Source organism: Haliaeetus leucocephalus, unplaced genomic scaffold, assembly GCF_000737465.1.
Source record: "Haliaeetus leucocephalus isolate CR32 unplaced genomic scaffold, Haliaeetus_leucocephalus-4.0 Scaffold395, whole genome shotgun sequence".
In the NCBI taxonomy this organism is placed as follows: domain Eukaryota; kingdom Metazoa; phylum Chordata; class Aves; order Accipitriformes; family Accipitridae; genus Haliaeetus; species Haliaeetus leucocephalus.
Genome location: NW_010972831.1, coordinates 3,748,934 through 3,761,317, shown reverse-complemented (window position 1 = coordinate 3,761,317; position 12,384 = coordinate 3,748,934). Strand labels below are relative to the sequence as shown.

General features: G+C 53.3%; 1 protein-coding gene across 1 annotated transcript in view; it reads left to right on the top strand.

The window, feature by feature from the left end:
* Window positions 1-12,384, top strand: part of SMG6 (SMG6 nonsense mediated mRNA decay factor) — a 116,101-nt gene that overhangs the window by 60,577 nt on the left and 43,140 nt on the right. The window contains exon 13 of the mRNA XM_010573634.1: window positions 5,224-5,425. Within this exon, the coding sequence (XP_010571936.1) occupies window positions 5,224-5,425 (202 nt within the window). The remainder of the gene's footprint in view (window positions 1-5,223; window positions 5,426-12,384) is intronic.

Below are 12,384 nucleotides of genomic sequence, written 5' to 3'. Positions count from 1 at the left end.
CTGTATCTTAAAATGAATTTATATCTGCACGTTTCATGGCAAACATTGCGTTGACGTCTGAGCAGAGGGTCGTTTAAAGCGGTTGCACTGCCATGCAACCGGGTTGGCAAAGCGTCTTTCAGACCAACTGTACCCAGGAGTAATTTGCAGAGATTAGGCTGTAAAAGGAGGGAGTCCTGGGGAGAGAGGAGCAGGGTGGATCTCCTAAGGCAGAGATATTAGCAGCAGATGGGGCAAAAGGCAGATCTCCAAGGAAGCTGCAGTCGTTCAAGTGAATCCATCTCCTTTTGGGACATATGGCGGTGAAGAGGGCTGGGCAGGGGAGAGCAAAGCTTCTCTTTGCTCTACTTTCTTGCTGCAATGAATCCGTTGCTAAATGAAGCGCAAGAATCGATGGGGAAGCTGCTGGCTAGACAGACAAACTGCCGCAGGGCTGACCCTGGTGAATCTGCGCTCCTTCCACACTGGAGCGAAGGGCCTCTCGGTTTGTGGAGACTGTCTGCAAGCATTTAAAAATGGTTAATTTAAACCAAGTATTAAATTAAATCCAAAAGCTCTGAGCACATTCTAGAGCTTACCTTCCCAGAGAGATCTGCCAGATCGCTCTCATCACATCGCTCTTGCGGAGAAGTGTCACTGAGATGGCAGCTCCCACTGGGAGAGATGGACAGAGTCTTGGACAGGGGTGCCAAGACGTTGCTGGAGTTTGCTGGAGACTAAATGGAAAATCCCTTTTGCAGATCTCAGCCTTAGCTAGTAATGCTGGCCACCAGAGTTTCCTTATCGAGACATCAAAGCGAGGATTCAGAGGTGTCTCAGTAGTGTAAACCTGGCTGAGAATGAAGGTAAAGTTGAGCAAAGCAGAAGCCAAAAGTCTCTGTGGAGAAGGGGGCTGTGGTGCAGCAGAGGCTGGCTGGGAGGAGACTGCACCTCTCCCAGGGAGGAGAGTGTCCCTCTAACTCTGAAGGCAGGTTCCCAGCAGAGGAATGGGTTTATGGGTGCCCAGCTGGCCAAAGGGACCATGTGCAGGGCAGTGTGGGGGAAATCATTGGTGCCACGGGGCAGAGGGGCTGTGAGCACCTTGTCCCCGCTCTGGGCAGCTGTGTCTGAGTCCAGGGCGAGGTTGGTGAACACCTTTTGGGGAGAACTCCCACCGCCAACCCCTTTTGTTCCTTGCAGAGGAGCTGCTTTTAGTTCAGCTTTCCCTGGGCCGCGAGAGAGGAAATCCAGGAGGGGGATGCGGAGCACTTTGTACGGCGGTGCGGGAGCTGGGGTGGGCACCGGCGCCGTCTCGCACCGGGAGCCGGTGGGTGCGTGTCGCCCGGCCCCGGGAGCACGTGAGCCCGAGGCGTTTGCCATCTGCACGGCAGCGCGGCTCTTGGCGGCTGGGGAACACAATGCAGGGCTTCTTCTGCGCCGCGCTTTCCGGGTTTGTTCTGCAGCTGTGGAGTTTGAATGTTAGTGTTTAAACAAGCTGGTATTACACAGGAAATGGCCACCTCCACAGGCCCCTGCAGGCTTGTAACATGGGGTCATTGTGCTTGATATTAATCACCAGGCAGCCCGCGCCCCCGGTGAGGATGGTGGCTTACGCCAGAGCGCCGCGCAGCACCGCGGCTGGCGGGGATTGGGCGAGTGTCAGGCTCGCCCCAGCACCCTCTGCTCTCCCTGGGCTTCGACGCATGCCTTTTGCCTTGCGGTGATGCGTGCCCATCAGGGGCATCCGTCTTTGCAAGGAGCCGTCCCCACGCCGCCCCGGCCTCGCTGGGGCCATGTTCTGCCCCGGGGCCGTGCTCCAGCCCGAGCGCTCGGCTGCGCACTTGCGCGGCGCTTTCACCGTTGCCTGGCCGGGCTGCGTCCTGTCGGCGTGCAGCTGGGCTGCGCTCACACTGACAGCTACATTAAACCTGGAATCCTGAGGCAATAAAAAAGAAATTAACTCTTATTTTTTTTTCCTGTCCTAGTGGAATAAGCAAATGTAAATGTGTCTGTAGGGAAGTGAATGAACCCCCGTTCTGAGGAAAGACCTCGTGCTAACCCCCTTCTCGCTTCCTCGGTTAAAAGCTCTGGGAGCCTCGTCCCTGTACCTGGGAGCTGCGTGCCTGGGCTCGGTGTCAGTAATTCGGGGCCTCCCTCCGCAGAGGGATACCGAAGCCGTGGCACTGTGCATACGCAGCACTTCCAGGCACCTGGGCCTGCCTCGGCTTTGCGGAGAGGCTCCGGCTCCGCAGCGATGTTGGGTGACATAAGCCAGAAACGCCTGGAGGTGGCCACGGTGTCGTCCTGGGAAGAGGCAGTGGGGAGAAGGCGCCTGACGGGACTCCCCGAGTGTTGTGCGACCTTCTAGGGCGAGTGCGTGTCCCAGCAGGAGATCCACGGGGCCATACGGTGTCGGCATGAGCTGTTAGCCCTCACTGGCTTTGCCGGTGGGTAGCAGCCAGTAAATGACCTTGGTGGTGCCAGTGCTGGGCGATGCATTGCAGAGGAGGAGCTGCACGCGAGGGGAAGGCAGAAAATTGTCAGACCTGCTCTCTGTGGTGCCACCTCTGTGTTGCAGGAAAAAAACTAAAGCAGAAACGCCAACACCACCTTCTTTGTTGGTTTTTTGAAGGCTCTGCAAGGTGCTGCATGTGAGAGGGTGCTGCCCGGCTGCCGGCCACTGCCGCAGAGCTGCTCGGGGTTGCATTGCAGCGAGATCTTGATACCTGGGGAGCCAGCACAGTCTGTGGTTTGACTGAAGGAAGCCCAGGGTGGAAACCTAACACATCCAGTGCAAGTGACAGATGTGGCAAGGCACTGAGAAGCTGTAGGGAGCTGAGGATGAAGGGGATAAAGTGACAGGGACTGTTCTCGTGCTCAGGGGGTGGTGAGGGGCTGCCCTGCCTGGCAGCGCTGCCAGAGGGGCTGCGGGCTGGGGGCAGGCAGCCACAGGGGGAGAGGAGAGGGGACCGCTGGGCTGGGTGGCGGCAAGGGTGTTAGCAGCATCAGCTCGGCGACTGTTCACGTGGCGTTTTTCTGACTTTGGGTGCCAAGCCCTGTGGAGGGAGATGGCTCCCTGTACTTCATCTGTGCTGCTCCTTCACCCCGCTGCCACCCCTGCCCTGCTGCAGATCCCAGTCCTGCCCAGCATCCTACCGCTGCCCCTTGCCTCCCTCCCACCCTCGCTGGTCATCTCCATCCCCTGCCTGCAGATCTGTTTCTTGGGGAATACAGGCAAGGTCTCTGCAATGTGTTTCTTTGCCTTCTCCTCCACCCTGGCCCCATCCACCTGGTTGTCTCAGCCCCCCGGGAACGTCCTCTGCATCAGTACCTGTCCCCAACACCCCCGCGCGCTCATTCCCCGGCGGTTGCAGGCGCTCTCCCAGTTCCTCTCCCCTGCTGATGCCTTGCAGCCTCTGCACCTCCTTCGTCCAAGCCGAGCCCGCTCTGGCAGGGCCCCACCAGTGCTATGTGACCGGACTCAGGCAGCCGAGCCCAGTTGCCAGCAGGGCACTGGGGGAGGGCTGAGCCTCCCAAGCCCTGTGCATCTCCCATGGGCAGAGCTCGCCTTGGAGGTGGCCCAGAGCAGCCCTATCACATCCGGTGCTTGTCTCTGCAGCCTGGGCCGGAGGATAAACTATCAGGGCTGTGGGGCAGTGGATCATTCCTCTTATTATTTTCTTCTTTTGCAGATAGGGGTCGTGGAAAGTTCAGTTCCTTTTAACCCTCGCAGCTCTGTTTATTTTCCAGCTGGTAGCACAAACGCAGCGTTTCCCATTACATCACAAAGGGCCTCGGACAGATCCCTCCGAAAAACGTGTTGCAACTGTTTATTTTTTTCCATATTTAAACATTTCTGACAGCCAGACCTGGCTGAGCCAAGCGATGGAGCTTTGTGAATGAACCCAGCTCCTGGTGTCTGTGCCCAGAGGGCTTTGAAGGACCTCTTTTCTTCTGCAGCATTCGGGCTGGGGCTGGCTTAGGGACGTGGGCGACTCTGCGTTACATGTGTGCTGATTACGTGCCGGGCTTTGATTAATGGCTCCTCATTCTGCCTGGCTCCCAGGACACTCTTGAAAACAAGATGTTTCATTTCAGTGTGCTTTCCTGGTACATTGATTCCCGTAAATAACCGAGTGCAGACTCTGTCCACCTGGAGCAGTTCAAAGAGCAGGGGGCCTCCCTCCAGCCCTGGGCTGCCTCGGGCCACACCGGTCACCGCTGCACCCCTGGTGATACTGGCTTCCCTGCGCTTTTCGGTGCGCCAGAGGTGCGGGCTGGAGGAGCAGCCCTCCTTACTGCCACCAGAAGCAGCTCAGCCCCAGTTTCCCCTATCCCCTGCTTTCATCCTAGTTTATGCACTAAAAATCCACCTCTCTGAGTGCTTTTAGAACCAAGAGGAAGAAATGCAGTATGAGGCAGCCTGGTCGGCTGCAGTGCCCCTGTACTTGTTGCCTGCTTCCCCCGCACTGGCCCTATCTGGGGTGCTGGGCCCTCCCCAGGGTGTGCTCCGTGATGGGGATGCACAGAGAGCGGTCCAGGGCTGCTGGTGGCCTTGTGTTTGCACCAGGCTCCCCGCACGGCACTGTCGCGCTGGGAAGGTGAGACACCGCAGAAGCAGCTTTGCAGGTCACTTGCAAGTGTTGAAACCGTGGCCAGAAGCAAAACACGGCTTAACCCTCTGTGGCTGGGGTTTAACTAAAAAAAACCCTCTGTGCTTTAGAGCATGGCCACAGCACGTGGTCACAGCAGATAACAGCTGTGCGAAGGAGAGGGTGCCCCGGGCTGGGCTGGAGTCCCCCAGGTGCCGCTTTTGCCCCGACAGCAGTGCGGGTGTTCGGTCTGTCCTCCCAGCAGGCTTTAAAATTGAGTAACAAGCATCATTTCTCCCATCTGGAACAAGCTGGGCTCCTGCTGGCACTGCACGGGGAAGCTGATTCCCACGCGTGTGCCAGCTTGGGAGCGGGCAGAGGTGGGCAGAGCAGCGGGAAGGGCGAGATCCCGGGAGCCGTCCCCATCCAGGGGGACGGGGTGGTTGGTGTCGGCGCTGGCGGGCGAGGGTTACGAGCCCTCCTGGGTTCCGTGCCAGCGCAGCTGTGCCTGGAGCCCTCCCGGTGGGGTAGGTTAGTAGCGGTGGTGGCGTGCCTCGCCTCGCCTCACCTCTCTGGTATTCGCTGCAGCATTGCAGGCAACTCCCAACGCATTCCAGCCCCGAATTGCTCACGTCTCTCCTCGTTCTCCCAGGGTCTCAGTAGATGTGTGGGCGACGCTGGCTGACTTCTGTAACATACTGACCACAGTGAATCAGTCGGAGGTGCCCTTGTACAAGGACCCAGATGACGACCTTACCCTGCTTAGCCTGGAAGAGGATCGGCTGCTCTCGGGCTTCGTTCCCCTGCTGGTCGCCCCCCAGGAGCCCTGCTACGTGGAGAGGACCTCGGACAAGGTCAGCAGTAGGCCAAACATCCCCCCTCGATTCCTCCAGACTTTTATTCTTGGGAAGTTTTCTGTGCAAACGGAACACGATTAAGTCATTGAGAAGGGTGTTAAGGGAAAATATCGACCTTTCAGCCGCTGACATCCAGCTCTGTGTCATGAAAACCCCTCTCGACTTCCTCTGGTGTGTGTGTGCTCGCTGGCATGTTGTATATACGATCATTTCCTCACTTGTTTAAATAGTGCAGCTTGTGTTGGCAGTGCTCTCAGTGCACTCCAAATGGTTTGCATCATGCTTAAAGCACCCTCCCCCTCCCCCCGGCCACAAAACTCTGCCTTAGGAAGGCAGCCAGGACTTTTTTCCTTCTCTAAAGAGGAGAGTGATAAATAGGTGACTAGAGAGAAGCAGACACCATGTGTTAACGTACAAAAGGCTTTTAGGAATATGAAGCATTCCCCACTGCCCGCTCTCTATTTTCCTTTCTTTGCTCTAGGAGCCCATTCTAGCCTGAACTTTCCTTTGGCTGTTTGTTTTTAGAATAATGAAATCAGTTCCCTTGTTGATGTGGGGTTTTGGGTCTGCTCTCTGCCACCACCTGGCCAGAAGGGACCTGGGGGCTGCACTTGGATAACGTGTCTGAACCTGATGGGGGATGGAAGAGGCACAATGGCATTTGTTTTGCACGCCCTTGGAGGCACGGCAGGATAAGAGTGGCTCTCAACAGTTTCCTGCTTGGAGGCAGAATCGCAGCACCAGAAATGCTGCTCATCTGGGAAGCTGCGGCGTTGCCTCCCCAGGCGGTTGGTGCTATGAGGGAAGTGGAGATGCAGAGGCTGGTTTCTGTGGAGAGCCTGCATGTGATGGTGGCAACATGCCTTCCCATGTGTCAATTCTTCTTGACGTTTTCCTGAAGTGATGGTGAGAAATTTAGGACCTTTGTCAGAGAGGGACCCAAGAGGTGTGAATTTCTGTTTCACTTCTCTGTCTGGCCAGCCTGTGCTCACAGTACTGCCCATGGCAGAGGAGCACAGGGTCCCAGTAAAACTTGAGAGCTCTCATGGTTTGGGGAAGCACCTTAGTCTAGGAAGTCACTGTGGAAAAATGGATTTTCAAGGCTCTATTTGAAGGGCTTAAAATTACAAGCATGTGGTTGCATTGCTGCCCTAAGGTAGCCCGTTCACGCAGTGTGTGTTGTGGCCTCACTGGTGTTCTGCTGGGGACAGTCCCAGTGCCTCACTCTCGATGCAGGGACTCTTTTCCCAGCAGCCACCAAGCAGAGCCCCCAGCAGGCAGGTGAGGTGGCTGGGCAGCTCGGTCTGGTGCCCCATAACGTGTGGGAGCCGCTCGGTATTCCCTAAACTCTGCCTCTTCTAACCACAGACCGGTTTATTCGGAGTGCCATCTACCTGCCCTGCCAGGCACTTGCACTCATGTGTGTAAAAGAAGAGGCGTATCTTTGTCCCATAGCTACGCCTGAGCTTCTGAGCTTTCTCACTGTTCTGGCTCCCTTTGGTTCTGGTGCTTTATAAAGAAACTGTACAACACCACTGGCAGGAGCTGGTGCCCTTTGCAGCTCAGCAGCAGCCACCCAAGCATCCAGGATTATCAGGCACAGTGGTACCAGCTCAGCTCTGCTGAAAAGGCAACACAGATCCCAGAGAGAGCTAGGCCTGGCTGTGTCTGTCCCCGCTTTCTTTCTTTTTTTTTTTTTTTTTCCGCCTCTGTGGGTCTTGTTTGGTTTGAAAGTAGCTGACTTTGGAACCGTGATCCCACCCAGCAGGCTGGCGTGTTCGCTTGTGCTTGTGCAGGTCTGAGCCCCTGTTGTGTGCTGGTTGTGTTGTGCTGTCTCTGCCTTACACACCAAACACATCGCACGGAGGTAGACAGAGGAATCCACTGGTACCAGCACTACCTGGGACGTGCTGAGCAGAAACAATGGTTTCTGCAAGGTCTCTTCTCAATCCAGTATTGATCAGTGTTTTCATTAATGGTCAGACTGGTGAAACAGCAGGTGTGCATATTCACTTTGCAGAGGACACTCAAGAGGGTTAAGGGGAGGCCAGTGAGACAGAGCAGAAATCTCAAAAGCCTGACTTCCAAGAAGGGACTGGAAGAGCTGGGGCTTTTTAGTCTAGAGGAAGTTTGGGGAAAATGCAGTAAGCTGTTGCAGAGAGGAGTAGAACAAGCTGTCCTCCAGGTCCATGATGAAAAGCACAGGAAGGAATGGGCATAAATTGCAGCAAAATAGATTAAGACTAGACTTCAGGAAAGGCTTCATACCTTTGGGTAGTTAAGCACTTGAAAGCAGCCTCCTTAGCAGTTCTGCAGAATCTCTTCAACCTTGGAGATTTTTAAAAGCAGGCTGGGTGGCTCTCTGAAGTACAACTTGGGTAGAGGTGAATGCCTTGGAAAAGGAGGCAAAGTGACCTCTTTGGACGCTCTTACCGCATTTTCTGTGATTCAGTAATACTGTAGAAGGGGATTGGAGTGGCAGCTGCGTCATTACAGTCAAATGACTACCTTGTTCCGCAAATCTTCTCCTCCTGCAGTATTAATGACGTGAATTATTTGACTCTCCAGAAGTGGAGTATTGGAGAAGGCAGTGCAGACCAAGTCAGGAAGGTAAGACTGAGAGGCATGAACTCATATGCCTTTCACAAGTGACTGTGAGCAAAATGCAAAAAGACACTTCCCTGCAAAGAAGTCCCCAGTCTGACTTAACCGGGGGATCCTTGTGTGCGGTCCCCAGTCCACCATCTGCTCCCTGCCCTCCTTTTAGCGTGCCGAGCCCAGCTGAATCTGACTCCTCAGCAGATGCATCTCTGGGCTGTTTGCAGTGGAAGGGTGCCGTGTCTGTGCTGAGTATGGTGGCACGAAGGGATCTGTGTCCCTGAGCCTCAATCAGGCAGGCATCGCAGCAGAGCACCTCTGGCATGTACCACATCTAGCCGCGTTGCAGGAACTTTCCCATTTGCGTGCTCCTTGTTGGCTGACAATTGACTGAGCTGCGAGCAGGTGAGAAATGGTTTTTCTGTGCAGTGAGAACTGTCTTTCCTGTGCTGGCTTTTCATTGCTTTTTAGCAGGAGTTATTTTTCTGCACTCAATTTCTTTCTCTTGCGTTCTCAGTCTTGGCCCAGTTTTCAGCCCAAGTTCCTGACAGTCCTTTGCTGGAGAGGCAAAGAAGATGTATGACTCTTTATATGGCACCCTGAGAATGTCTTGAGGGCTAGGAGGAGGGTTCTGGTATGCCAGAGTGGCTCTGGGAACCTCACTGTGGTACCTTTCCTATCACTTGCATGGCTAGGAAGAGGCAGTTGGCTTTCTACTGCAAGGATAATATCTCTTCTTGCTTGCTGATGCTCCAAATCCTTACCCGATGCTTTTGCACCATAGTTTTTTAATGAATTTGTAAAATTTCGGAGGAAAGGAATCTGTTGAAAGGCAAGACTGGAGAGTATTTGGCTTAAAATGGTGTTAGGTTATTGGCTCCACCAAGAGGATGGTTGTTTTGTAAGCTATATAGGACAAACACTGTGCTTCCCACTTTTTGTTCCCCACGTCCCATTTAGCAGATGGAGTGCAGTATTCAGCCAGAGTTTCTCAGCAAGTTTTTGAGCATTTGGCCTGGCTCTTATTTTGAGTGAAAATGTTCTGACTCCGTTTGTTGCCATGAAGCTGTGCGTTCGGATTCCTGCTGGAGCCAGTGTGACACTTAGAGCTTCCCATCGTCTCTTGCACTGTCATTGAAGCTGTAACCAACAAAAGCTGGCTCCAGGGTGAGCATAACTTGGTGATGTTTTCCTGGGTGTATGTTGGGCAGATATCCATTGCAGCTTGTGTGATGGAACACCATCGAACGTACCAGTCAACAGCAAACTATGCAGCCTGGTGCCTGAGCTGTCAGACTGTCTGCAGCGTTTGCAGCTGAAGGAGACGCTGCCAGGACCTCGTTCACCCAGTGTTGTACCCAAGGCAAGAGCAGGGAACAGCAGCACGGCTGAGTTAAGGTTCAGGAAGAAGGAAAGTAACAACTGGGCGTTCATCAGGTGGTGCGTGGTGCTGCTGCGGGGGACTTGTAATGGAAAAACACTTGGGTTGTGTTGAGGTTAAAGCAAGTCCTAGTGATGGTGCATCTGAGCTGTGTGCGGGTCTGTTCTTGTGCAGCGCTGGGAACCTGGGGTATGTCTTGGTTTCCTCAGCTCTCACTGAATCCTGTTGTCTCAAGAGCATCCTGCTCTGCAGTGGCCCCGTGGAGCTGGCGGCAAGGCTGGAAGAGGGCTGCAGATCGCCTGGCACAGAGCAGAGCAGGGAGGTCCTTCTCATCTATGCAGGCACATGGCATCACTGATTGCCCCCACCCCTGCAAGCTCTGCATCACCCAAGCCTGTGCCTGCAGCACGCACTCTGCCACACACCCCAGCCAGGGAGATGTGGAGGAGAAAGTGTTAATGTCCCTTCCCACAATAAACCTCTCTGCATGGGGGGTCCTGAAACCTGAGCCTCTCTCTCCTCCCCCAGCCCTGACACACGTTAATAAAAGGTTTTTAAACGCCAATAAAAAGGCAGCAGCCCCAGCTCACCAGGTCCGGGGCCCAGGGTCCTTGGGAAGGCACTTCACAAATGTGTTTTTTGCATTTTCAGGCTTTTGGCTGGTGAATAAGATTGAGGAGAAATACTCCTTCCCCTGATAACAATACAGTGAGACGCAGGATCAGCAGTGTGTGGATTAAAACCAGACGGTGCATGATTAATACATATGCTTATAGGGCTAGTCACTGTGGTTCCCTCCTCTCAAACAGAAAGGCACTTTTTTTCCCCTCATGTGCATGCTGATGTGTGGAGTGGACTGTCTCAGATACTCACCACTCAGCTAGTCTCAACCCTGTCTCACCTCACCAGGCAAATGAAAGCCCTAAAATGCAAGGCTCTGAAAAATAACTAGCAATATTTTACTGACCCAGACCTACAAACTGGGTACTGCATGGCTCCTCCAGCTCCAGGGTGGCCAGTTAGCTTCCCGCACTTGGTGCCGTTCTTGTTTCACAAGTACTTGCTTCCTGCTATTTGCACTGCTCACCTGTCAGTGCAGATAGCCTAAAATGCAAGCTTGGTTCTCCTTAGAAAACAGAAATCTCTTTCCTCTCTACCGTCCAGCCCAGGTGGACGGTCCAAATTTGACCCTCTCTCTAGTTGCCCCAACATACTGTAGATGAGCAGAGCTAGTAACCTTTGAATTAGCTATGTAGGAGCTAATTATGATTTAGGCTTGGGCTAAAATTAGTCCTGTCTTGTTATTCACTTTACTTATTTATGGTATTTCAGTCTTCTTAAGACTTGTAGATATCTCTTGGCAATGTGTAGTCATGTCTGATGCTTCTTGGAAAGGAAGCCCCAGGTTTAAAAGCCCAGGAGGAATAGCTGTCAGAGTGACCGGGCTCTGTCGTGCCTCTAAACACCAGACATTTGTCCTTTCCAAGACCTAATGACTCCTGGGATGTCAGGGATGAAATCCACATTAGAGTGGCTGCACTACAGTGATTCTGGGAGGGCTTGCAAGGCATCGGAGGAAGGGTAGCAAGACCAGAACTCTGAGAGCACAAACTCTTTGTAAGCAGAGAGAAAACCCCAGTGAGCAAATGTAACTGTTTTCTCAGCATCCTTTCCACATTCCCATTCCATAGCCTTGGAGCATCTCCCTCCAGCTGGCAGGCAAATGCACTCAGCCCATGAGAGCGAGAGCTTCCAGCTTGGAGTTTGGTCCAGAGAGGAAAAGGGAAACTGTGAGCAGAGATCGGAGCCCCAAGTAGGAGAGTCCAAGGAGGAGTCATCCTTGAAAAACTCCTTCCATTCCTGCCTGCCTCGGTTTCCAAACAAGCAGTGAAAGATCCCTGCCACAGGCAGCCCTGCTCGGAGCGGTGACTTGGCAGGAGCTGGCAGCCCCGAGGCGGCAGAGTTAGAAATGTTTACATTTTCTGACCAGTATCTGAACTCCATCCCAGCCTCGACCTTCCCTTTCATGTGGTGCCTTTGGATTGTAAAAGGCAATTAGGCTAAATTATGGGCCATGTTGGAAGATGATGTCATTGGGTGATGGAGGAGAGGCTGGATTTTATGCCACCACAAAGGTAGCGCGCAGAATATCACCTGCTTTGAACTCCTCATCCATCCCTGACATTTCCTTGAACCACAAGTGCCAGGGACTGCGTGAACACAACGGGAACCTCCCTCTGCGTTTGCCAGGTGTCATTAGCAGAGTGGGAAGTGTCAAGCCGAGTCCGTGTCTCCAGGTGTGGGTGGGAGGGTACACTGGTGTCTGTTGTGCTGTTTTAAACGTACCTTCATAGAAATGGGCATAAGTGGTGTCCTTGTGACCGCTGCTGGATCTCCTAGGGCTGTGCAAGGCATTCTCCAGAGAGAGATTCTCTTCATTTATCATTTGGTTTCAATTTTTAATCACTCTTTAAGCTAAGAGAGTTTTGAGCATATTCTTAAAACTGCATTTCCCCAGCTGAAGGTGAAGGGAACTCATGGCAAACAAGCACTAGCGCTGCACGAGGACACTGAATACAGCCCTGGAGAAATCCGCAATGTGGAATAATAGTTCAGGCTCTTAAAAGGGGGAGGTGGGTTTAAAAAAAAAAAATACTGCAATAAATCTAGCGAGTGGAATCTGAGGGAAATGATCCCATCTGGAAAACTCCAGTGCTGGTACTGCTGAAGGCTTAAGGAGCGATGCAGATCGCAAAAAGAAAACCCTGCAGTCTGAGGATGACAGGCTTCTTAATTGATGTCCATTGCAACTGGTACTCTGCCAGTTTATGTTGGCGACCTTCCAGCGTGCTGTAATTTTGGGGCCAGGTGTGAAGCATTTCTGTTCCATCTTGTTCCCAAGCACCTACAGAAGCCTCACACATCTCACTTGAGGCTGCAGCCCTGTAGGAAACAGCTGTACAGGTATAGGTGAAAG